Source organism: Coenobita brevimanus, chromosome 57 (genome assembly GCF_032717465.1).
Source record: "Coenobita brevimanus isolate Jiangsu-jjx chromosome 57, ASM3271746v2, whole genome shotgun sequence".
In the NCBI taxonomy this organism is placed as follows: domain Eukaryota; kingdom Metazoa; phylum Arthropoda; class Malacostraca; order Decapoda; family Coenobitidae; genus Coenobita; species Coenobita brevimanus.
This window is the reverse complement of record NC_137010.1, coordinates 34,142,803-34,170,572: the sequence shown is the minus strand read 5'-3', so window position 1 is coordinate 34,170,572 and position 27,770 is coordinate 34,142,803. Positions and strand designations below refer to the sequence as shown.

Here is a 27,770-nt window from a genome sequence, read left to right as displayed (position 1 = left end):
ACCACTGATGCCATATTCAATGTTCGACAGCTTCAGGTAAAATATATTGGGAAGAAAAGGGATCTGTATTTTGTTTTTGTTGATTTGGAAAAGGCTTTTGACAGAGTCCCTAGAGAGGTGGTAAAGCGGGCAATGAGAAAGCTTGGGTTGGAGGAGTGGCTGGTTAGGGTCATGTATGAGGGTGCTCGCACCCAGGTAAGATTGAATGGAGATTTAAGTGATGAGTTTTCTGTGAATGTTGGTGTGAATCAGAGGTCAGTTTTGAGTCCCATGTTGTTTATCATGGTACCTGAAGCCCTCTCACATGACTTCAAAAACAGACTCCCGTGGGAGATGTTGTATGCTGATGATTTGGTGTTGACTGCAGTGAATGAAAGGGAGGCGGAGGAAAGATTTAGGAAGTGGAGAGATGGTATGGGGCACAAGGGCTTAAGGGTAAATGAAGATAAAACAAAAGTGATGATATCTAGGGTTGGTGGCAGTACAGTCAAAGAAGAGGGAGAGTGGCCATGTGCAGTTTGCCACAAGGGCGTGGGAAGTAATTCAATCTTGTGCGGTGTTTGTGATAAATGGGTGCACAAAAGATGTAGTGGTACAAGAGGCAGACTGTGAGATAATGCTGATTTTATGTGTGCGGCGTGTCGGGGAGAGCTGATGGAGATTGTCAGGCGTGAATGGGTTGAACTTGCTGGCGAGTCTCTTGAGTATGTGGAAGAGTTTTGTTATTTGGGAAACATGTTATGTGCTGGAGGTGGGGCTGGAGCTAGCTCTATGGCTAGGGTGAGAAGTGGTTGGAAGAAGTTCAGGGAGCTCTTGCCTCTCCTGACATTGAAAGGACTCACCCTACGTGCTAAGGGGTCTTTGTATGCAGCATGTTTTAGGAGTGTGATGCTGTATGGTAGTGAGACCTGGGCAGTAAAGGAAGAGGATATTCGCAGGCTCAAACGTACAGAAATGACAATGATTAAGTGGAAGTCAGTGTGTCCTTGCATGCAAGGTCTGGGTGGGCTGGGTTTAAGATGGAAGAGTTGAGAGGTAGGATTGGACTGGAGTGTATTGCCATTGTGATGAGGAGAGGTAGATTGAGATGGTTTGGGCATGTGGAGAGGATGGGGGGTGATAATTGGGTGTAGAAGGTGAGAAGTGTTAAATATTGGGGGTAGGGTTGCGAAAGGTAGACCAAGAAAGACCTTGGACAAGGTTATTAAGTGTGACCTCAGGGTTAAGGGACTGAACAGGGAGGCTCCCATGGATTGTGCAGCATGGTGAGCTGCCATTAGGTGACCAAGATCGATGCATGCAAGCATATTGGAGCCTTGAAAAACAAAATGAAATGAAACGATGACAAGCCAATGAAGCAGTCAAAACATATACAGGTATACCTCGGTTTAATGATGCAATATGTTAAGTAAAAACCCATAGCTAGGAGGGGCATCATATCTCAGGGTAGATTTAACATGTATAGGGATTTGTTTCTGAATCTTAGGTTCCCCCCCAACCAAGTCCTAAACCCACCCAAATGAGTCCAAAAACAAGTTTCTAGTTAACCTAAACCCCGAAATAAACAAGCTAAACTAAGCCTAAAAGCAGTTTGTAACTCACATAAACGCACAAATAAATCTGAAAACTGTCAAATAAGGTATAAGTCTGCAAAAAGTTGAACTTAGTAAACTGTACCCTAAAATGACAATGTTCACCTGACCTATGACTAAAACATATTAATCAATGTTTATAAATCAACCTAAACACAAAATTTAAGTCTACAGTATCATCAAAATTGGTAAAAAAAAAAAAAAAAAAAAAAAAAAAAAAAAAAAAACCCCATTGCTAAACTGGGGTTTGACCATCGTTAGGCGGGGTAAAGTGGTATTTCTACCCCCATCGCAAAGCCAGGGTATTGCATCTAGGAGTATACCTGTAATACTGTACTGTACAATTACAGGAATCACATATTTCTATCAAGGCAAAAATGCTGGTGATGATAATAATCACTGTTCCATCAGCATGACTCATAAGTGCAATTTACAGGGCAGTTATTCTTTACATATAAATAACATCACAATAAAGTATACGATTGATATGATTTCGGAGTAGTCAGGACTATGGCATTTGAGGCCATATTCCTGTGTGATGAAGAAACTCCCAAGTACCTCTTCCTTAGCAATTTATTTTGGACCTAAAGAATGGACACAGAAAGGGAGCAACAGAAAATCCTTTGAATGCGAGATTGAGGGTAATACTGAATGAGGAAAAAGGGTAACTAGAAAAGTGAGAGGTATGTGAGGTTGGAGTAACCAAGTGGCAGTTCTGTCATGACCATCCCTTCTCAGTAGTTCCCAGGTGGATACAAGCTTTTAGAGGTGATGATAATGTTACTCTTTCATTTTTTTTTTTTTTTTTATCAACATCTGTCTAATATCTACATAGGACCCTCGATTTAACAAACCTCGGTAGACTGGATTAAGAATTAAGACACTTTGAAGGCCACCAGATTTCTGTCAGCTATTGTGAACAACATCCATTAAATGGAGTGCAAAGGGTTGTAATACATGGGTTTCCTACCCTTTTTACTCCTACCTGGCCTGAAATTGCCCTCTCCCCATTGAGTGCTGAGTTTCAATAACTAGCTATCTATTGCTAGATGCCTCAATCCCGTAAGGGGTGGCCACAAACAAATCGCCTCCATGTTGCACCGTCCCCCGCCATTTCACTGCCCTGCTCCCAGCTCACACCCCCCTCTCTCATATACCTCTCCACTCCCTCTCTCCCCCTCCACCTCACTCACATACACTCTCTCCTAGTCAGTCTCCTGCTCTCCACCCTCTCCACATGACCAAACCGCCACAATGTGTTTTTCCTGATGCTTCCTATCACATTCACATCCACATCACAATGCTCTATCACTTCCTCATTTGTCAGTCTGTCCCTCCATGTGATTCCACATGCTCCTCTCAAATAACTAATTTCCAATGCCCTCACTCTTGACCTGTGTCCCTCCAGCAAGGTCCAAGCTTCACTTCCAAACATTAGAGTTGGTATCACAATACTGTCATGCAGTAACTTTTACACTTCCATGCTCACTTCCCAGTTACTAATCATTACTTTCAAGGAACCAGAAACCTTTCTTCCTTGCTGCACCCCTTCAAGTACTTCACCCTCTAAACTTCCATCCTTACTCATCACACTACCCAAATACTTAAATGCACTCACAATTTCCATTTCCTCCTCAATCACAAACTATAGTAATACTGTACTGATCATGAAAAGTGCTAGGACAAGGATGTGAAATAAGCTATCAAAGGGTAAAATTATAGACCAAGTTAGTGTAAAATGGGTATAGTATTAATTTCTAGCATTAAATACGCTATTGCACTCATTTACTTTTATACATGTGCTTAAAATCCCAACTGAGGGGTGGACCATTGGATATACCATGGAATCTCCTAAATCGCAGTCTTATGAGACAGGGCACAGATCGCAATCTGAGAATTTCATGAGTTAGAAATAACTAATCTTACAGGGAAAATTATTCATGAGTCTGCCATCTTGGAAAAGTTACCCTCCTTACCCCCACATCTACATCAAACTGGTCACAAGCAAACACTAACGACCTGGAAAAGAAAATAGTAAATCATATTTAATGGAAATGAACAATATTGTTAGACTTTTTTCCGACTCTGACAGACAACACTGCTTGAATGGATGGGGGGAGGGGGGAGGAGTTTGAGCCTACCTGGCAATATTTACTTTTGGCCATGATACAGTTAGGCCGCAGACATTTATTTAGGCCAGACCTAACCTAACCTGCATTTTGGCCATAAGACGATTCGGCCGTTGACCACTATGACTGAACTGGTTTACAGCTGAAACGACCGGGATGTGGGGGTAGGGGTTCCAAGCCTTGGGGTGGACTACAGCCTCTCAGCACAAAGTGAGTGTGCTGCTGCCTCATGCTGCCGCCTCTGTACTGCTTCCTCCTCATCAACCTCCCTCAGGAACCCCTCAAAGTTCACAGTGGAGGCAACGGAAGCGGTGACATCGTCGCCATCAGCTACCTCCATGTTGTCATAAGAGCCGTTAAGATGTTGACCTTAACCAACGGGCGCAGCCTTTCAGTTTTCTATTGAAATTACTCTTTCACAAGGTATTTAATATTCTTGGATTACCATTGCAACTGGGCACTTTTATAAACACACCTCTGAAAGCTATAACTGAGGATTTAAATACACGATACACTGACGCATCCAGTAGGAGTGGTGCTCGATAAACAAAGCGGCCAGTTGGAGAGATCGTTTGTAAACAATGCCAATGGTGACCTGCCAGCTTCCTTGAACACCCCAATTTTGTTTTTTTCCACTCACTTCTTGCAGTCCCAATTCAACAGTTAATTACCTGTACTACATATTTATCAAAATTACTTGACTTTAAGATCATGAGTTTGTTATTATAGGTGGAATCGCCACAACCGTCTAGTGAAGAATTGCACCACTTCTACCGATGAATTGCACCATGTGTTTAATTCTTTACCAGACAGGCACAGCCTTTCCCAATTATCTATTGAAATGAGTATTTCACAGATTACTTATCATAATTCCTGCATTACCACAGCTACTGGGCCTTTTTATAAACATACCTCTGCAAGCTATAAATGAGGATTTAGAATGCATGATATACTGACGCATCCAGTTAGCGTGGTGGTTGGTAAACAACTGATATTGCAAATTGTTGCATGATGCTGCCATGTATTATGAATTCACTGTTTAGAAATGCACAATTTAGGAGATTCCACTGTAACAGATTATTGGTTGTATCAGATCAGGCTCCCCCTCCCCCCAGATTAGTTCATCACAGCAAGGGTCTACTGTTCTTTGTTTAAAAATCATACAAGTGTATATGAATGTAACATATGAAGAAATAAATAAGACAGGAAGAAATGCTAAAAAGTTGCATAACCCTATGAGAATAAGACCCTAAGGGGATGCAATAATGAGGGATACCAGTTTTAACTATCTGGGTGATAAAACGTTTCAGTGCAATACTTCGTGATAAAGTGCTTTACTGCAATACTTTAAACTGCAAGTGGCACATATAATGTAAAAAATTCTAATGTAGTAACTCCTTACTATAAAAAGGGATGCAGTTCAGAGAATGAAGATTTTTCTGTTCAAGTAATCCTTTATCAAGAGAAGACACTTAGCATCATGCAAATGTACGACAGCTTGGACAGTACAACTGCAGGAGAAACTACAGTATGCACATGGCTATGTTTGACAGATGACCACATATTTTTAAATTACGTCCTTTCAGGAAATGATATTTTCTTCAGTTTCAGTAAGGCCACCATCTGGCAATCTTATTCAACTTAAGAAGGACTGCTAATAGTAGAGGGGTGAAGGAGGGCTGTATCTAACCCTTTCCATCTGAAATGTCTCATGCTCACTAAAAACTTTTCAAAGTAGCACAAATAAAATACAAAAGACATTCATGTACTGAAGTGCTTGTGACTTACAGGGCAGAGTCAAAGCAGTGCCAAAATACATCAGATCCCCTACTAAGCCATTCATAAACTAAATCTGCACATTAAATTCATGCAAGGTAACAGGTACGTTAAATATATTATACTTTGCATTGCAGAAAATTTCATATATATATATATATATGAGAATAATGCAAACACAACATGAAAATGTTCATCACTTAGTTTTGATGATACAGAAAGACAAACTAAAAAGGACTTAAAATGAGTAATTACTGTATAACATAACAGACACACTGTGAGCACCATTTAACCACCAGTCCTTCATTGCATGCATTAAAAAACAGACAACACATGAATGATTCTGCATTTTCATGGATTTTTGATGAACAAAACACCTTGGAAATCGATGTTCTCTGTATTAAGAGCAACAAATATTATTATGCTGTAAATATTTACTTACATATGAATGTTGTCAAATTTTCTTTGACAAACATGTATGTGCATGCTCATGCACACATATACAATGTAAAAGATAGAAATGTCAAAGAGCAAATAATCAAAGTGAAAGAAACAACAGTCAATGGACCCATAAACCTTGGGGGACAACTTACTTATATTACTCTAGATAGGGCTTGTGAATACTCCATGGGCCTGAGACTTAAACTGAAAAACATTAACCAAACTCACAGGGCATTAAAAAAAAAAAAAAAAAATCCAAACACAGTATTGAGAAAAAAATAGCAGCCACCTGAACCCCTTCAGTATGAGACCTTCCTTTTTTTTCTGGCTACCAAATACTGGTAAAGACTTTAATCAGCTCTGGAGAGATCTTTCATAATGAAGGAGTTAGAACTATTTCCATCAACCCTTCACACTGGATGACATCTTTATTATTTTATTCCACCTCCATCCAACCATATTATTGAGCCTGCGAGACAGTGAAGGGGTTAGAAACTTACGTCCATTAACTACATTACTATGACTGTCATATCTCCTGCAAACTACCTTGTGAATTAAAATCAGGATAGACACTTCATCTGAAGGGGTTTATTAAATCATACACAAAGGACCATATTTTCATGAGTTTATATGACTCCCAAGCACCTCATCCTCACCAATATACTTCAAATATTACACCTCAAAGTCCTCTTGCTGGTATATACAGTATTACCCCAGTCTTTGTAGTTTTAGCATATATCATACAGAAACAGAACAATGAGGTAGTTATTAGGGAGCCTCATAAACCTATAAATATACTGTACCATCCACAGACAAGCACACTGCCACAGACACATAGCAAAAGCAAAATAAAAACAAGCTAGTCAACAACAAGCGGTTTAAACACTCACCTGGATCTGTACAAGCGATTGTCTCTTTGGTGAGAACTGGGTGGATCTCTGTAAGAACGCACATACGACAAACGTACAGTCAGAAAACACTCAGCTACTGGGAATACGCATATGAGGAAAGCAAGGATGGAAGGAAGGATGGAAACGGAGGAGAAGGAAGCTTAGAATGATGTTAAAATGGGAAGAAAAAATGAAAGGGGTGAGGAAAATGCACCTGGAGGAAGCAATGAAAAGTAGTCAAGAAGGGACAAGAAAAGTGAGAAAGGAAGTGTGGAAAGAAGGAAGCAGGGGGTGGTAAAAGAGGAATAAAGTACTGTATACTGTAACAGAATATGAAGAAAGGGTGAAGAAGGGAGTGATGAAAGAAAAAAGTAGTTAAGTATGGGTAGAAAAAAAAGAGGAAGAAAATACAGTGTATGAAAGATGGAATACAAAGACACAGACATGAGACAAGAAAAAATGAAGAAACAAAGAAAGAGAGGGAGCAAAAAATACACAACTATGAGAGGCACAAAGGAGAAATAAAGAAACAAATGTAAGGAAAATGAGCAAAAAGTGGGAGAATAACTCAAAGAGGGATGGAAAAAACAGAAGAATGAGACACAGAAGAAAAAGAAAGCAGTACTGTGTGAAAAAAAAGGAAAAACAAAGAGGATAGCTGATAGTCAAACTGTAAGACAAATAAGTCAAGGAGAGAGAGAGAGATAGAGAAAGATGGGATGAAGAAATGATATGGAAACAGAGACATGAAGCAGATGAGGAGATAAAGAAAAAACATGACAAACTTGAAAAAATGAAAAGTCAGAAAGACTGAAAAAATAAGCGAAATGATAGAGAAAAGAAAAGCAGATGATATAAGGCAGAGGTGTCAAACTGGTGGCCCGCAGGCCACGTGGCCTCCGAGGAGGAAAAGAGTGGCCCACGATGACTTAGGAAAAAATGAGAAATAACAAATGGAAAAATCCATAAAATCTGTCATAAGTTCAACTGAACAAATATTACACCATTGTTAGATTTACAGATAATCTGATTGATAAAAATACCATCTGAATAATTTATTGATGAACAAAATGTCATGAAACTTTTATCTGCCACTACCTCAAAGCAGAAGCCAATGCCACTGAAAGGGTTAAAAGGTGTACCGAACTTCTCTGAATGTTTGAATAGGCTGCGACTTTGCCGGATTACATATTACACTGTACTGGTATTATATTCATTCAACAAGTTTCCAACTTTATATTCCAACCTTAACATTTGCACGCACTTTAGTGTAATAATGTATAGTACAGTGTGCAAATATAGTTCACAAATCTTATGGAAATCTGGAAACAGTATTTCCTATTTGATAAATTTAGACATGGTGCAAAATGTAAACACGCTGGTCTAGGCTCCCAGGGACACATGTACCACAATTCTGGGTGAGTTTATACTTGCTTAACTGGTATTATCCTATTGTTTCTACATTTATTTTAAGTCACTGGTTGTTGTAACTTATAGTGAATGGGAATAAAGTTGTTAGAAAGCATAGTCACCAGTTGAAAATGATAGGGAATGTTGACAGTCTGTCACAAAATTACATGTAATTGTTAGGCAGACTAGGCTCTCAGCTAACAGAACTGAAGTGTGGCCCTTGGGAAGGACTGAGTTTGACACCACTGATATAAAGTGACAGAAGTAAGGAAAGATTGAGAGGGAAACAACACTTAGAAAATCAGCAAGGGAGGTAAACAAAATATCAGTAACAAACTACTGCCCACATAATATTTCTATTATAAGCTATAAAAAATCATTTTCCCAAACACTACAGTAAGCAAAATGTTAAACATTTTCAGCTGTTGTTTAACAGTTACTGTCCCACACACTATTACAGTATCCATACATCTAATTTGAATGTATAAATCCATAAATCTAATTTCAATGTATACAGGGTGTCCTAAGAATTTCTAACAATGTATTAAAAGATAGTATTTGTCAGCATTATAGACCAATATGTCAACTTCACAACAGGTACTTAATTGCAGGGTATCTAGAAGTGATGGGAGAAAAAAAAAAACCCTTCTATCCACTACAAACAAATTCCATTGCTACTGAGTATTTAAGCTAATATTTCTGGAACTGTAAGGCTTTAACATTCAACCCATGTTACCCCTTTCAGGTCCTGGAGGGCCTGAGGTATGGAAGGGCTTGAAGCTATGTTACCAGTATTAGGTCAAAATTTTTGGGGGGAAAAAATGCTCGAGCCACCAAGGACTCATCAGTGAAGATGATGATGACATGAGTGATATCATAAAGTTTTTATTATAGTAATGAGAGGAAAACAAGGAGTTATGACATCCACCTCTCAATCTGTTGTGCTGTTACCAACTCATATACATTCAACTGCAATCATTCTTCATAAATGTCAACATTTACCAGATTTCTAGGGGATTATCAGTTAAAATATTTTAGCATGCATGCCATATTCAAAATAGAAGCTGCATGAGAAGACAAATTGGATAATATAAAGAAAAACAACCAGTCTCCTGAGAAACAATGGCTGCAACAATTTCATGCTGCTGATTGGGAGGCCCTCAGGCTATACCATTTTTATTTTCCTTGGAATAATTATTGCTTCCATGACCAAGTGCCATCTGAGTATGCGCATTACAGAGGTTATTCTCTCACACATGAAGGAACTCCTTTCTCTTATTCCGTGACAAACTCAAAAAATCCTTGGCTTAATCACGTTTGTTCTAATGCTGTCCATAACAAGGAGAAGGCCTACAAAAGGTACCGAAGCAAACCCACACTGAATCTCATCTCCTTTATGCCTCTGCCCACAATCATGCTAAGTCTGTTCTCTGCTGTGAGAAGAATAATTTCATTCACACTAAATGCTTTGAACTCTCTGACTCAATTTCTTCCTGCTCCTTCTGGCACCTTGCCAAAAACCTCTCTAACAACTTTACAGCCAGTCCCCAACTTACAATAATAATTGGTTGTTAAAGGTCTTTCGTAATTCTTTTTTTTTTTTTTCGTAAATCCATCTCTCATTCTTATACTCTCTCTCTCTCTCTTTCTCTTTCTCTCTCTTGTGAACCCAACCTTAATCCCATAATTACCATGGACACATAGTTCTTTCCCTCTACACCATCTCCTTTATGCTCCATACCTACTTCTGTACTATCCCCTTTCTCTCTTTCTCTCTCTCCCCAACCCAACCCTAATCCCATACTTACTGAGGTCATGAAGTTCTTTCCCTCTACCCCATCACCTTTCTATTCCATACCGACTTCTGTGCTGTGCTACTCTCTCTCTCTCTCTCTCTCTCCAACCTAACCCTAATCCCATACTTACTGAGGTCATAAAGTTCTTTCCCTCTACCCCATCATCTTTCTATTCCATACCTACTTCTGTGCTATGCTACTCTCTCTCTCTCTCTCTCTCTCTCCCCCAGATCAAAGGCCATTATTGTCTCTATTCCTCCACTTATCCTCTATCCTACCCTGAACTGCAATTATCACCTCACCTCCTTGTCAGTGTCTTCACCCGACCCCACCCTTCCTTGCTATGACTGACCTGCCACCCACACACACACACACACACATACACACATTTTTTTTCATATCTGCAAATTTCTCGTAAGTTGATCCTTCGTAAGTAGGGGTCTGAGTGTACTTCATTCTTCTTCCATCATCTTTTCCATTCAAACGTCTCTGTAGCTGTTTCTTCTACTGAAAATGCTGAACTCTTTGCTCACACCTTCTCCTACAATTCCACCTTAGACAATTCTGGTGCTGTTCGTCCATTACTTCCCTCTCTGACTTTCTCGTGGTTGACATTAAAATTTCTTCAATTGATATACTTTCTGCCATCACTAGCCTAAATATTAACAAGGCATATGGGCCTGATGGGGTCCTTCCTGCTGATCCTCATGAACTGTGCTTCCATGCTTACACCCTGCCTAGGTAAACTCTTTTGCCTTTGTCTGTCAACTTGTACCTTTCATTCTTGCTGGAAGTTTGCTCTCATTCAGCCTGTCCTAAAGAAGGGTGACCATCCTCAGCCCTCTAACTATCACCCAACTGCTTTCACATCCCGTATTCTGAAGCTGAATTTATTCTTACCATAAACATTTTAAAGCTCCATTCCTATCATAACTTTCATTCTAATCATAAGTATGGGCTCCGTCAGGGACACTCCACCGACGATCTTCTCAACCTCCTTTCAGACTAATGGTCACCCTCCTTTCAGGACTCTGGCAAAAGCTTTGCCACCGCACTTGACATCTCTGAGGCTATCAATTGAGTCCGGAATAAACTTTAATTTCCAAACTGCCCTCTTATGGTTTCTATCCTTTTATCTGTGCTTTCATCTTTAGCTTCATTTCTTGTCATTCTATAGCTGCTGTTGTAGATGGCCACCATTCTTCTCCTAGAGCTATCAATAGTGGTGTGTCTCAGGGTTCTGTCCTATCACCAACTCTCTTCCTTCAATTCATCAATGACCTTCTAGGTTGTACATCTAACCCTATCCTCTCATACACTGATGATTCCACCCTTCACCTTTCCATCTGGTTCTCAAAGCGTCATCTCAGCAATCACTTCAACAAACATAGGACAAGGCTATGGTGTACCTAATGTCTGACCTGGCTTATATCTCTGATCTAGGTAAAAGTAATCTTGTTTTTAATGCACCAAAAAGTCAATTTTTACATTTTTTGACCTATCAAAATACTCCACAGGGATATCCTGTAATTTTTAATAATATCCAGTTCAATCCTGCATCACCTTCGAACACAATTGGTGTTTCATTCTCTTGGGATTTATTCTGAAAAGATCATATTAACCCCCTTGTAAAATCTGCTTCCAAGAGATTAGATGTGCTAAATCAACTACATGCCTTGTTTAACCACGCACAGTGGTTGGCTACACAAAAAGGTTTTATTTCCCGTTGTTTTGTTTTTGATGAAGGCTCCAAAAAGCTTGCATGCATCAGCCTTGGTCACCTAATGGCACCTCTCCATGCTGCTCAATTTCTGGTAGCTTCCCTATTTAGTCCCTTAACCCTGGGATCACACTCAATGACCTCATCCTTGGTCTTTTTCGGTCTACTTCTCGCTACCCTACTCCCACCAATAAAACTTTTCACTTTCTGCACCCAATTATCATCCCCCATATGCCCAAACCATTTCAATATACTTCTCCTCATCACAACACCAATACACTTCAGTTCCATCCCACCTCTCAACTCTTCCATCATAAACCTAGCCCCCTAACGCTGGGACACACTGCACATCCACCTACTCATTACCATTTCTGTACATTTGAGCTTGCGAATCTCCTCTCCCTTTACTGCTCAGGTCTCACTACCATATAGCATTACATTCCTAACATATGCCGCATACAAAGATCCCTTAACACGGAAGCAGAGCCCTCTCAGTGTCAGGGGAGGCAAAAGCTCCCTGAACTTCTTCCAAACACTCCTCACTCTAGCCACAGAGGTAGCTCCAGTCCCTACTCCAGCATATAACATGTCTCCCAAATAGCAAAACTCTTCCACACACTCAAGAGACTCACCAGCAAGTTCAATCCTTTCACCATTATCATCATCATCTAATGCTGTGTTGCCCCATGAGGAGCATAGTAGCCTAGGGCTAGGCAAGCTGGTTCTGACATTTAAGATAAGTGACCAGCCTCACTCATCTCTGAGTGGTATTATGTGAGCAATAAACCCCAACCACCTCTTGGATAAACACCTACACAGGCTCAACCCAACTGGAGTGCCTTAATTAACCACTAAACCACCTGGCACCATAGTTTGGTAATATTGTTACCACCCTGCACAGTACATGATCTCCTGGTGTACAAGAAACCAATTGGCTTGTCACTAGTGTAGAGTCACCCATAGGCAGAAGGAACAGGAAAGAGTGAAGGAAAAAAAGACAGAAGAGGGAGTGTAAAGTCACCCATAGGCAGAAGTACGAGGAAAGAGTGAAGTAATGAACGACAGAAGAGGAAGGAAGGCAAGAAGGAAGGAGAAGAGGAAAGGGCAGAGTCTTTCACGCCTGGCAATCTCCACATGCTCTCCCATACAAACTGCACACATGAAATCAGCATTACCTCACAGTCTACCTCTAATACCACTTTATCTCTTATGCACCTTCTAATCACAAACACTGCACAGGATGGAATTACTTCCCACTCCCTTGTGGCAAAGTCATACAACTCTCATGTGTGGGGAGGGTTCCACAAAGTTCTCAACAAGACTGAGTCAAAGGCTTTTCATCTCATTAACTCCACCTCTTACTGGCTCCCTTCAACTTTTGTCTCTTCGTTGCACTGCTGCATCTTTATCTTTTCTCTTGTTCCTTCAAAGGGCACTGCTCCTCTGAACTGTCTTCTTTCATCCCTCCACCACTACAGTGGGCACGCAGCACCTGTCTGGCAGCAAACTCTCATCCCTTTTCTGTCCAGCTCACTAATGCAAGAGTTAAACATTACTCACAGTCCTTCTTGTATGCAACAAGTTAACTCTGTAATTGTCTTCCTCTGTCTGTATTTCCTATTGCCTATGACCTCCAGCCTTTTCAACGTAATGTGCCCAGGCATCTCAACACGAACGGATTTTGAACCTGGCTCTCCACTATTTTGTTTTTATTTTTCTTGAAGAGAATAATCTTGTGGGCTTGTGGACTTTAGTTTCTTCTTCCTTGTACATATATATATATAAAAGATGCAATACCCCATTGCTGTAGCTAATCACAACCTCTTGAAGTGTATGCCTCCTAACATGATCTCCTGAAATAATGACACAGTCCTGGGACACCCTGTATATCCCATTTACTGTTTCAGAAACTTGTAATTCCTTCCTATCTGCTGAGTTGCCCTTTATATCTGCATCATATAATTCTAGTGTGAGGATTTTGCTGAATATCTGAAAAACTATTTTACCTTCTTCAACATGATAATGTAGTTTCCAAGCTTCCAATTTTATTCTTATTACTGTACCTCCACAATTTCCTCCAACATGAGACACAATTCTCATATTTCAGGCAAAAATTAAAGCATAACTAAACCTTCAGCTTAAAAAAAAATGACTCTGAGCTAAATAAAAGAATATGGAGACAGCAAGAATAAACCAATACCATATATTATTTTTGTCTTTGACTCTAAATTGCCCGATCAGGAGTGTAGGTGCCAAGGGCTTGGCTATCTAGTTCAGACACTGATGGAAGGAGTCACCAGTTGCTTGCCTGAGTCATCATGTGAGCAACAAACCCCAACCATGACTCAGATTTAACCCCTTATGGGCCACATCTGGTTTGACTGTCTTAATCCACTAGATCACCTGGTGTTCATTTATTGGCTATAGGACTGCCACACAACATAACAGGTTATCTGGGTTAAAAGAAACCAATTGGCTTGTCACTCTGTGTAGTCACCTAAAGGTAGCACTACATCATCTGATTTAAAAGGGTAGATAACATCTGACCACATGTCATCATTTTCATCACTTTCAAACTGCTACTACAGTTGCCATTCAAAGGGGCATTTGACAAACTAAAGGGCATCCTAATGACTTATGCCACCTTGACATTGCAAAGATCATCCATCCATCATCAATCCTATGCCAACCCACAAGGAACGAAGGAGCCCAGGGTTAGGCAAGTCGGTCCTGACATTTAAGATGAGAGTGACCAGCCTCACTCATCCGTGAGTGTCATTACGTGGGCAATATATCCCAACCACCCTTTGGTTGTAACGCTACACAGGCTCAATCCGACTGCAGCACCTTAACCCGTGGATTGCGCAAGTACCTTTTTTTATCCCACCCCGTGGTGAGCAAAAAACGAAGGAAAAAAAGTTCTTTTTTTTGTTTAGTTTTTGTTTATAATAAACTTGAAGATAAACATCCAGGGCATCATCTGGTGAAAAGAAAAAAATCTCTCTCTCCGTCTTTGCGTAGGGCCGTGCATAAGTTTACGTACAGCAGTGAAAAATGATTTTTTTTTTTTAAATAAATAAACTTGAAGATGAACATCCACGGCATCATCTGGTGAAAAGAAAAAAATCTCTCTCTCTCCATCTTTGCGCAGCACAATGTGTAAGTTTGAGTAGGGGTCGAGCTGTTTACGGCGATGCACAGCCAGCACAGCCAAAGTTGTGGCTCGCAACGCGATGCTACCCAGCCTGAGCCGTGGCTCGCAATTCACGGGTTAATTACCCACTAAACCACCAAGTGCCATAATTTGGTTATCTGGTTACCATCCAGTGCAGTAAATAGTTTCCTGGTGTACAGGAAACCATTTGGCTTGTCACTCAGTGTATAGTCACCCATAGGCAGAAGGAAGAGGAAAGAGAGAAGGAAAGAAAGACAGAGGAAGGAGTGTAAAGTCAACAGTAGGCAGAAGGAAAAGGAAAGAATGAAAAGAAAGGCAGAAGAGGGAATGTAGAGTCACCCGTATGCAAAAGGAAGAGGAAAGAATGAAGGAAAGAAAGGCAGAAGAAGAAGGAAGGAAGAGAGGAAAGGGCAGACACCCAAAGCAATGCTATATTGAGTGAATGGATGGTGAGAGCTAAAAAAAAATGAAGACTTCCTGGAATATTAAAAAGTTAAAATAAATAAATAAATAAGACTTTAAAACCCAGTGCTGGGCAGGTGTGCAAACACTTGCGCAAAGCGCAATTGCGCACCCTTGCGCTCCGGTGATATCGTTTGCGCATTGCACACCGCACGAGACCATGCGCAATTTTGCGCTTGTGCACACGAAAAGGCAGGCGCGCAAGCACAAACTTAGTTGCGCTTGCGCACTGCGCAATCCAAGGGACATGTGGTCTTGGGAGCTTCCCGCATGGCTTGACAATGGATGGGGGAGGCTGGGGTGGGTCGCGAGGGTGGGTTGGTAGGGGGAGGCGGGATGGAAGGGGGTAGTAGCATTTCTTAATATGCTTCAACAGAGATAATGTATTTTTAATATTTTTTAATTTATTATTATTGGTAAATAATAATATATATACATTATTTATTAAGATTAGCATATGCAATTCCTTACAAAAACCATTAGAACATATTATTTAAATAAAATATCCACAGCCTAATAATTTATTAGGCTGTGGATATTTGATTTAAATACTCTGTTTTCATGATTTTTTATTTTTTGTAACGAATTACATATGCTATTGTATATCTATACTGAATTATTAAATAAATTGTCTTGACAAGACAAGAAAGAGAGAGAAAGAGCATTATTCTGAGAGAGAGAGAGAGAGAGAGAGAGAGAATAAATACGGAAATGGCAAAGGAGCGTCCCTTTGAGTGAGGAGATAAGGCATAAACTTCGTCCCTCTTCTCTCTCTTATTCTCCATTCCTTCCCTCCTCTCTCCCTTGTTCTCCATTCCCTCCCTCCTCTGTTGAAGAGAGAGAGAGAGAGAGAGAGAGAGAGAGAGAGAGAGTTGATGATACAGTAATCACCTTTGCCAATGCCTTGGTAAATATAGGCTGTTTTTCCTGGACAATGACCTACTGTACCTCAGTCACCGCGGGTGGTGGGCAGGTTGCTAATTTAGTAATTTATTTAATTATACCAATATATATTTTACAGTAATTCCCAAAAATATATGCAAATGACTTGCACTAGCACTTTGCGACATTGCACAAGCTAAATATTAGATTGCGCACTTGTGCAAATTACAAATAGTAGAAAATAATAATAATAAATAAAAGTAAGTAAGTAGTTATGCTGTTTTATTGAAATATCTCAATATTCTTCAGTAATTCCCAAAAAATATGGAAATGGTTTGTGCTTGCGCTTTGCGATATTGCGCAAGCTAAATATTTGTCAGATTGCACATTTGCGCTTGCGCAAGGTAGTGAACTGTGGATTGCGCTTTGCGCTTGAGCAAGGTCCTTCTTTGTTTGTGCTGCCCACCACTGTTAAAACCTAACTGAACTGTAGTGGTGTCCATTCATAAGTGTACGGTGGGGAAGAGCAAAACTGACTCAACAGTTCCAAAAAGCTTTCTGATTTTGTTAGCTATGATTGTTTAGTGGGTAACTGAGGCGCTCCAATCGGATTAAGCCCGTGCAGGTTTATATCCAAGGAATGGTTGGGGTTTACTGCTCATGTAATGACACTCAGGGATGAGTGAGGCTGGTCACTCTCATCTTAAATGTCAGGACCAATTTGCCTAGCCCTGGGATCCTAAGCTCCTCATGGAGCAACACTGAATTAGATGATAGATGAATGAATGATAAATAATAATGACAATACATAACAATAAAAAGGTGAAAAATAACACTCATCTGATTCTATATACGGTATGACAAGAACAAACCATTAAGAAAACTACCGGTTTATGCAAAAATTCTATACAAAATTCAATACTGTATCATAACACAAACAGACAGCTAACTGCTTAACATGCAGCAACAACAATATCAAGTACCAAACCACACAAAAACACAGAATAATCAGAAATATGAAATGATAAATGCAAAAACAACTCAAAATGCGAAGGAAACACATGACAAGGAAATTCACAAAAAAAGCAAAAAATTTTAACAGCACAAAACACACTAACACCAAGAACAGAATAAGAAAAAAGAAATTACTAGAAAACATCAGCTCTAGCAAAGAATACAGTCAGTCCACATTACAAGCTACTGACAAGATACAAATAACACAACTTTTGCCCCCCCCCCCAGCCCCTCCCCTAGCCAAAGAACCTGGGAGTGGCTTCGGTTGCCCAGGCAGGTACCACATCTCTCAGCACAACACACACAACAACACCATTTTTTTCTACACAGAGAAATGACTCCCTGGCGGTCATTTCTCAATGACTTCTTCTAGCCGGGGACACTGAGAGCAATCCAGGACCCACCAACAAATATCTATGTCCAACATGCTCAAAACCTATCACGTTGAGCTGACAGTCAAAGGGTTCAGTTCAGTGCAATTCCTGCAAGAACTGGACCCATTACACCTGCACAACACTTGCATTCAGAAAACATTACACAAACACCTGGACTGCTCCTTATGCTCCTTCCCCCCACCCACTAACCCCTCCACCAACCCTAGTCCTACTTCCTCCACACCTCAGCCTAACCCACTGATCCATCCCACACCATCCAATCCCCCAACCCCTCCCATTCCACCCCATCCTAATCCACCCCAACCCTTACCTCCATCACAACCTTCTCCTACCCCTTCCCCTCCACCCACACCTACCCCAAGGTGCTGTAGCAGCCAACACACATTGCACACACAACATAAACATCCTTCAATTAAACACAGACGGCATAAACACCAAAAAACAAGAACTCACACAATTCATCAAACAACAAAACATATACACTGCCACCTTACAAGAAACAAAATTACACAAAACACAAAAAACACCAACATTTCATAATTCACCACCATTTGACAAGACCAGGCTAATGGCAGTAGCAGTGGACTCATCACCCTGGTACACAAATCAACCAACTTTTCAGATACCAGTGCACACACAAAGTCACTTCTCCCCCCACATGACACCACAACAGAAATACAATAAATTAAAATACACAATGGTAACAAAACAGAAATACAATCAATTAAAATACGCACTGGTAACAAATCACATATCACAATCGCCAACACATACATTCACCCCCCTAATCATCCCCCACAGTAAGGTAGTGAACTGTGGATTACTCTCCACAAATACACCACATCACTAACATACCCATCATCATCCTGGGTGGTGATTTCAAAGCCAAGGCGTCAGCCTGGCATGTCAATGACTCTGACACAGACAAAGGGCTGGTACTACAATCCCAAACAGATCATCTTTTCATACTGAATAATCTCTATTAATATACCCACATCCCACACCAAGCCCTCTTCCTCCCATCATCCCCAGACATCACCTTTTGCTCCCCAAACCTCGCTCCCACAACATCCTGGAGAGTGGTCAAAACTCTTGGATCTGATTACCTCCCAATCATCATCACTACCAAAACCAAAATCACCCCAGCTGGTCACAGACACACATACTAATTATAAGAGAGCAAATTGGGAGGCCTTCACAACTGAAACAGAACATGCTTCAAAACATTAAACAGTACATCCATCATAAACATCAACACTGCTGTGCACACTTTCAATACAATTACACAAAACTCACACAAAAGTCACATCCCTAGAGGCAACAGAAAGAGATACAACCCCAACTTCACACCAGAAATTCAAGGCCTCATCAGTCAATGGGACACACTACGATACTCCCCAACAACCCATACAAAAGACACTGTACAACAAACACAAGAAGTCAACACTCAATTAACAATATCAGAACAGCAAACACTAAACTGGAATAATTATCTCCAAACACTTGTTATGAAAAAGGTTGTAAGGAGAACAGGTGCAGGAATTAACTGGAAAGAAAATAAGAAGCTGATGGATTTGGACTATGCTGATGATATTGTACTGATTTGCGGAAGTATTTACGAGATGCAGAGGGTGCTCGATTGTCTGGTGGAGGAAGGAGAAAAAGTGGGATTGGTAATAAATTGTGGAAAGACTGAAATTATTAATATGAACGTGGAGAACCAAATCGATTGTGTAATTGGGAATAATGTGGTGAAGAATGTAGAAAACTTTAAATATCTGGGAACGATTGTATCATCTAATGGATCATTAAACAATGAAATTGAGGAGAGGATCAGACAGGCTTGGCGAGCTGTTGGAATGTTGAAATATGTTTGGAATAATAATATGCTTTCGGTACATACTAAAGTGAAAATTTACAAGTCCATGGTTACACCCATTTTAATTTACGGGCATGAGTCATGGTACAGTACAATTGCAACAGATCAGAAAGTATTAGGATTTGAGAATAAAATACTGAGAAGGATTCTTGGGGTAAAGTGGCAAGACAGAGTTACAAATGAAAGAGTAAGGGATATTACGAGAGTGGAACCAGTTAATGAATATGTGAGACTGTCTCGCTGGAAGTGGCTGGGGCACATATACAGAAAAGAAGGTTGTTTAATACAGGATGTGCCAGAGTGGATTGCTAGAGGAAGAAGAGGTAGAGGTAGGCCGAGGGAAACCTGGTTGAGGACAATGAAAAAAGAAGCAGGAGAGGAGTGTTGGTGGGACCTGAAGGAGATGGCAAGAGACAAATATTGGTGGAGAGAGTTCATTGAGACCCTATGCATCCCGTGGGGTGCCACAGGAAATGACTGACTGATTGATTGAAAAACTTGACCACAAAACAAACACCAGCAAACTCTACAAAACACTGAACAGCATCACACTCTCCAACAGCAACACTACACAATCACACACTGCCATCACAACAACAGACACCATACCTTCAAACAAACAACAAGAAAACACTCTCAACAATCACTTTTCACATGTCAGCCATCTAAACCCCCATCGCGACGACCGACGTACCATCCGACGTAAGAGACAGTTCCCCACGGGCCCAGACTACGCACCTTTCACTTACAACCAGACGAAACACATCATTAGCAACCTTAAGCACTCATCTGCCTGTGGACCAGACAACATAAGCAACATTTACCTTCAACACCTTGGACCACAATACATACAAGCACTCACACCAACATAACAAACTACAGCTACTCACTCAACATAATACCCCACATCTGGAAGCATGGCATTATCATCACTATCTCCAAACCCAACAAAGACCCCACGTTACCTTCCTCACACCACCCCATCACACTCCTCTGCACCCCCTCCAAAGTCACTGAATGACTGGTACTACAACTAGTTACACCTCACACCCCCCCAGCCCCATGGCTTTAGGCCACTACACTCTTCTTACAGACCTTACGCAGAGAGTTTTTGATGGAATGAATTCACCTAGGCCACCACACAGAACATTCTCAGTCATACTAGACATTAGCAAAGCTTTTGATGCCATCCCCCGCCACGTCAAAATATTCAACACAAACACACACAACACAAAAAGATGGCTGGCAAACTACTTAGTAGGCAGATATGCACATGTAACATTTGCTGGTCAGTCTTCAAACATCAGAAACTTTACAAATGACATCCACCAAGGATCTGTTTTGTTCCCTACACTCTTTAACCTATACATGCACGACATACCCACACCCCACACACCACAGATACACATAGCTTCCTCTGCAGATGACATAACACTTACATGTGCACACCAAAATGCAAACACATGCACACATCCTTCAACCTTACCTCAACACACTACACAAATGGTTCACTACAAACAGGCTCAAAATAGCCCCAGCCAAATCTACAGTGGCCCTTCTCACAAACTGGACAGCAGAACACGGTCACATTCCACACCTCACCATAAACAACACTCCCCTACCACACACACACACACACACACACACACACACACACACACACACACACACACACACAAAATCCTTGGTGTAACATACAATATTTCAATGTCATTTAGACAACACATCACAAACATTAAAAATAAAATAACACCAAGACTCAATGCCTTGAGGTCACTTGCCAATACAACATTTGGACACAATGAAGAAACCACCGCCACATGACAGTGGGGCATCAAGTTTTGCGACAACGGGTTTCTCGAATTCAACTTTTGCGGCATAGACCAAATATTCCCCAACTTCCACTTTCACGTGAAAAAAATCGAGTTTCACGGACAAATTTCAGGTTTGGGGCAATATATTGAACTTTGAATTTTCCGTGCTGCCTGCCCGCAACCTGCAGCCATCTTGAATGACATCATGTCAACACTCAGTCTACCTACTCCCGCCACTGTGTACAATCGCCGCTGGCTCCATTGTGTTGGATTCTCATGGTTCAATGGCCTCTACTATACCTCGTGGTGTGGGGGGTGGGCCAGGAGGTAGTGGTGGTGATAAAAAAATGCCCCGGATCTTCAAAATCGAGAGGAAAGGCTAAGGCAAAAAAAGCGTATCGTGTTGGAGTGAAGAAATGGAAGTATAATAATGAAATGAAATGAAAAGCACCTAGCACGAGAGGAAATTCAGCAAAAAGTGGAAGTGTTGCATCAAGTGGCATCTGAGGAGAGAGAGAGAGGGAGGGTGGTAGTGAGGCAGCGAGGGGTGGCGGTGAGGCGACTGATGGTGAGGCAGCGAGAGGTGGAGCCAAGGTGGCTGGGGTTCGGGACAATTCGCCGTCACAACAATAACAATACAATTTGCCGTCATTAATGAAGACAGCTATGGGTGAAGCTAGAATATAATTCAAAGGAGACTACAGCAAGGAAGAAACAAGTTAATATTGACTAAAAGTGCAACTAATAAATAACATCCAAAGCCTATGCTACTGAACATAGACTTTGATGGATCCCCCTGAAATACAGTTATTAAAGTATTGATTAATTAATAATAAGTATATTTATAGAATGACAGGGAATCATCCAGGGTGCGAACTGTCCTGATGGGGAATCGTCCAGGATTTGAAAGAGAATTGTCTGATGGCGAATTGACTTGATGGCGAATTGTTTTGGAACCGTGGCTGGTGGGACCTAATAACCCCACCACACACCTCAGATACTTACCCCCAGCATCCATTAAACACCCCAACCTGGTCTCTGTGGTATGTGTCTCCTCATATAATGAGCATTTACTGTTTGTATCTCACAATGCAATGTACAATATTGATTTGATGTACTGTACTGTACTGTATTGCAAGTGAAAATGAAAATCTGGTGTTACTTTAGGACAGCCAGGAACCAATTAGCATTTTTGCCATAAGGACAATGCCCCAACTTTCACAATTTCAACTTTCACGCATTATTTTCGGTCACAATTAGGTGCGAAAGTTGGTGTCCCACTGTATACAAACAATATATATGTTCAGTGATGAATTATGCAAGCCCTGCTTGGGCTTCTAACATCACTAAAACACACTACAACACTCTACAGACCATACAGAACAAGGCTCTCAAGATAATCGCAGGCTGCACAGCTACTACACCCACAGACCACCTACATCAAGAAACCAAAGTCCTAAAAGTCAAGGATCATCTAGACATGAGCAGCACCCAAATTCTCACTGCAGCCTCCACAAACCCACAACATCCACTACACTACATGGCAGCACATCCACAGTCCACACCCACCAAGGAACATCAAACCAGCTTCCAGAAGCATATCCATACTCAGATCACTTGCCACTCCATTCAGTCATTTAAAGACAACACACAGCTGCATGCACGGCCTCCTGATATCCACCCTTCTGAATCCTATCTCCATTGTGAGGACAGGGTCCACCTGGCCAGGCTGAGATGTGGGCATCATCCAGCCCTCTTAAGTTACCAGAAGAGACTGGATGACTCCGTTGCTGATGCCTGTCCAAAATGTAACACAGCACCCCATACATTTCAGCACATTATAGAAGACTGCATTGCACATAATCACCTATGCCAACAACACAACATACACTCCTTGAGAGCTCTGTGGGAAAGCCCGGTCTTGGCCATGGCCTTCCTTAGGGACTCGGGGCTGATCAGCCAGACCGCCTAGGGAACAACTACTACTACTACTACTACTGAGGGAAATTTACATGTCAGCTACAACAGTAACAATGGAACTTTATTTGACAATTTTTTGTAATTTTTTCTTGCCCTACAAGCAAAGAAGAATACAAAAATGCAACTTATGATGTGGACTTACTGCAAAGGGAAAAAATAAAACATGAAACATGAACCTATGCTCCCTCACAATCTCGTATGCACTTACCTTCGGGTTCCTTATCTGATGGCGTTCCCGGGCTGCCCACCTCGCTCCCAGCCCCACAGCTGATAAATGAAAGTGTGCCCATCGATGTTACCCCTCCTCCTTCTTCCTCCTTCCTCCTCTCTCCGCTATCCTCCTCCCCCTTTCTCCTCTCTCCACCTCTGCTCTCCCCCCCAGAGCTCTCCTCTGTGGGGTTGTTATCACAGTTTTCTTGCTGCCTCTGCTTCTGCTTCAGTTGTGACTCTTCAACCAGCTTGTTTAGATCCTCATCAATTACATAATCTGACTCCTTAGCCCCTGTGAAATAATAGAGAGGGAGAGGGAGGATAACCTCTAAAGTCTGAGGACATCTTTCCTACTCAATTTTCTTTCTATAAATCATTGGACCCCTGAGAAAGAGAGAGAGAGAGTTTACCCCTTCAGTCCAAGGACATCCATCTTACTCTGCTCTTAAGACCAGATAGTGTACATCAAGGAGGAAAGGAGAGAAGAATGTCAAGAGGAGGGACTGTGCAGGAGGAAGATGGGTGTGAGGTATGTTAGAGGATGGATGTGTGCAAGAAGGAGGAAAGGAAGAAATGTATGCAGGAACGTGGAAGGGAGGAAGAGAATGTGTGCAGGAGAAAGAATGGGAGGGAGGGTGGGAATGTGTGCAAGAGGGTGGAAGGTACATTAGACATGGGAATATTTGGAAGACTGAAGAAAGACTAGAATTTGTGCAGGAAGGAAGTATGGAGATAAATATGTTAACCCATAGAGTGTCAACCTCATTATGTGGTGACTATTGTGACTATAATATGTCCATCCATCCATCCATCATCCACTCCTACTTTGCCCCATGAGGAGCGTAGAAGCCCGCGTCTAGGCAATTTGGTTCTGATATTTAAGATGAGAGTGATCAGCCTCACTCATCCCTGAGTGGCATTATGTGAGCAATAAACCCCAACCACCCCGTGGATATAAACCCTCACCGGCTCAATCTGACTGGAGAGCCATAATTACCCACTAAGCCACCAGGTACCATAATTTGGTTATATGGTTACAAACCAGCGCAGTAAATGGTTTCCTGGTGTACAGGAAACCATTTGGATTGTCACTCAGTGTGGAGTCAGCCATAGGCAGAAGGAAGAGGAAAGAACGAAGGAAAGAAAGACAGAAGAGGAAAAGTAAAGTCACCCACAGACAAAAGGATGAGGAAAGAATGAAGTAAAGAAAGACAGAAGGGGAAAGAAGGAAAGACAGAAGGAGAAGAGGAAAGGGCAAACACCCAAGAGCAACACAACTTTGAGTGAGTGGATGGTGAGTGCCCCGCCCTACCAGTCAACTTCATAAAACTAAATTTTGATCCTCCCATCGTTTTGGGTGAGTCAGGACCATAAACGTCAGAATCTTACAGGTGGCAACTTCTGCTCTCCCACTTGAGGCCACTAGGACCCTAGCAGGCCTAGGCTGTAGGCTTCGGTACCATTGTTTAAACAGATATTTATTGCAGCCAAACATTTATGGTAACCAGTTTATAATAACATATATAATATAATGCAGTATTAGTTATAAAGCACTCAGCAAAGTACATCACAATGCAACACTGAAAAAAGTGCTTTGTGGCACACATCACAAGACAACGTACCACCACTCTCTGAGCTGGGCTCAGCTGCCAAGGTCACATGAACATCTAAACAACACAGCACAGGAACTCCAAACAGGTTTGCACTTTATTTTAATTTTTTTTTTTTTTTTTAGACCGAAATACACTGTTTTATAGTGAACCAAACACTGAATTTTCTGACCTGGGGATGTCTCACTTAAGTTTAAGTGGCCTGCTGCCAAGGTTATACAATTTTCTATATGCTGGAGGTGCCTTACAATGGTTCAGACATATCAGTCTGTTACATTTTCCTGGATTCTTCGGGCAGATAACATCTTTATAGCCACTAACCTTCAACATCAATTCTTGCCAACCTGGGAACATCTTTAATGATACAGGCAGATGACCCTTTACAGATTAAAGGACGAAGGAAAGGGGGAGGTATGTCTGTAAAGACGATGTGAACATGACAGAGGAAAGAAAAGAGTTAATCAAAGAAGGGAATACATACAAGAGAAAGGAAGGGAGGGAGTTCATCAGGCAAAGGAATGTGTACAAGAGACAAGAAGGAAGGAAATGTGAGCACCAAGAAGGAAGGGATGGAGGTATATTTCTGGAGGGAATTTGTGTACGAGAAAAGAGGCATAGGAGCTATGTCTGAGGATGGAATGTGCACATAATGGGGTTTGGGAAGGTTAAATGTTAAACAAAAGAATGTGAGAACCAATACCTCCCACAAACTCACCAGGCACACTAGCTATACACAGAAGATGTGAAGAACAGACGTGGAATGACTCCAGTATATCAGCAGGGTTGTTGGCATCTATGACAGTGACCTTACTAATGGAGTGCGTGGAGGTGCAGATCCAAACCAGAGAGGACAAGGTTTGCTCTAGCCTCTCACCCTCACGCTGCTCTCGCTCTTGCTCCTGGAAGTTGAGATGCATACAGGTTTTAATTCATTTCACCCAGCACTCTGCTAACCCTATCAATCCAGTAATGTATTTTATAGTTCCCTCCTCCAATCTTCAAACAGTTTTTTTCAAACTGAAAGGGTTAAATACACCCTTCAATAACATCTTTGCTCCCACATACCTACTTTTAGTTCAATAAATCCAGCTAATGGTGGCCTAAATGAAATTTGTGACATCATCACCCTGAAGTAGTGATCAATTACATAAAGTGATATCCTTTTGTACAGTACATCTCCCTAGTGAGCGAGTATATGGGCGGCAGAGGACGTCGCGTACTAGGAATTCGCATACTGTGAATACATAAACTTATAGGAAAAATTACACATGGGCAGCATCCCCCTTCATGGGCAACCCTTGAGACGCCTTTCAGACCTAAGTATTGTACTATACAGGGAAACTATCTAAGACATATTACCTAAGATAAAGTAAACCAACAAGATTATGGCTTTACTAGGTAAATCAACAAGGATATGGCTTAACTAAACCAACAAGAATATGGCTGCTCACCTTTATCCAAGAGGACAACAAGTGTGATGGAGGTATGAAGAGGATCCAAGGCAGGATAAGGCACCTAGCGTGCATCTCCTGCATCATCCACCACACCACCCGACACACCACCTTCCTCACCACTTTCGTCACCAGCACTTTCGACACTTTCACTACCTATTGCACTCACTTCGTTCATAACCCTTCAAAGTCTATTTCTGACACCTCAGACATCGAATCAGTCTCTTGATCCTCCACAGGATATGGCTCTTCTGATGTTGAAGGGAGTGATTCCTCACTTTGTTCAAGCCGAAGGTAACGGGGGATGATTGTTTGCTTCCGTCTGTTTACTTCCTGGTTGTACCTGTCAGTGTAGTAGCGGAAGGTTTTGTCCAGTGAAAACATCACCTCCTCCATTTGCAACTGAGAGCGTTCAATGTTCTTGAATTCTTCCTTGAATTTATCAAGGGCACACAGTACCTGGCTGATCTCCGTCATGGACAAATCTTCACTGTCCATCACTGGTGTTGCTGCCTTTTCTGCTGCAATCTCCTGCTCTGCGTCAGCCTCGTCCACTCGCTGCACGATTTCCTGGGGATCCTGCTCTGCTGTTGCCGAATGTAGACCCCTGATCTCCTCCAGCAAGACGGCCTGAAACCCGGGCACAGCTTGTGCACTTGTGAGAGTGGCTGTCTCGGCAGCAACCAGGGACTGAAAGCCGCTTCCCAGTGTGATTTCACACAGGTGTGGTACAAGGAGGTGCCAAGCATGGTTAATTGTTGCAGTGGTTATATCTGCCCAAGTGGACAAGACAGTGATGGCATCCTTGAGGTTGAATGACCGCCAAAAAGCCATAACAGTCTTCTCAGGAGTTGAACTTGGTTGTGCGGGTGCTGTGTGTGGTGAAGATGAAGCGGGTGAAGCGGGTGGTGAGTCAAAACCATCCTCGGTGTCCATGACATCACTCCCAACTATGTTCAAGTCAAGAATTGCCTGCAGTTCCTCACAGCTGTCGGTCTTGCTGCGGAGGTGATCACAGAGGCGTTGGTGGTATAGCTGCCTGACCATTGCAATCAACTCCTGGTCTAGCAGTTGGATGAGAGAGGTCATTCTTGGGGACAGAAAAATTATCCTGCATTCCTTGCTGAGGTCTGCTAGCCAGGTT

The 27,770-nt window shown here is 41.6% G+C and overlaps 1 protein-coding gene across 1 annotated transcript in view; it reads right to left on the bottom strand.

Moving 5' to 3' along the window:
* syd (JNK-interacting protein syd) overlaps positions 1 to 27,770 on the bottom strand; it is a 466,678-nt gene that overhangs the window by 165,822 nt on the left and 273,086 nt on the right. The window contains exons 18-20 of the mRNA XM_080274254.1: positions 25,891 to 26,074; positions 23,564 to 23,857; positions 6,829 to 6,876 (exon numbers count right to left, since the gene is read on the bottom strand). Coding sequence (XP_080130380.1) covers positions 6,829 to 6,876; positions 23,564 to 23,857; positions 25,891 to 26,074 — 526 coding nt within the window. The remainder of the gene's footprint in view (positions 1 to 6,828; positions 6,877 to 23,563; positions 23,858 to 25,890; positions 26,075 to 27,770) is intronic.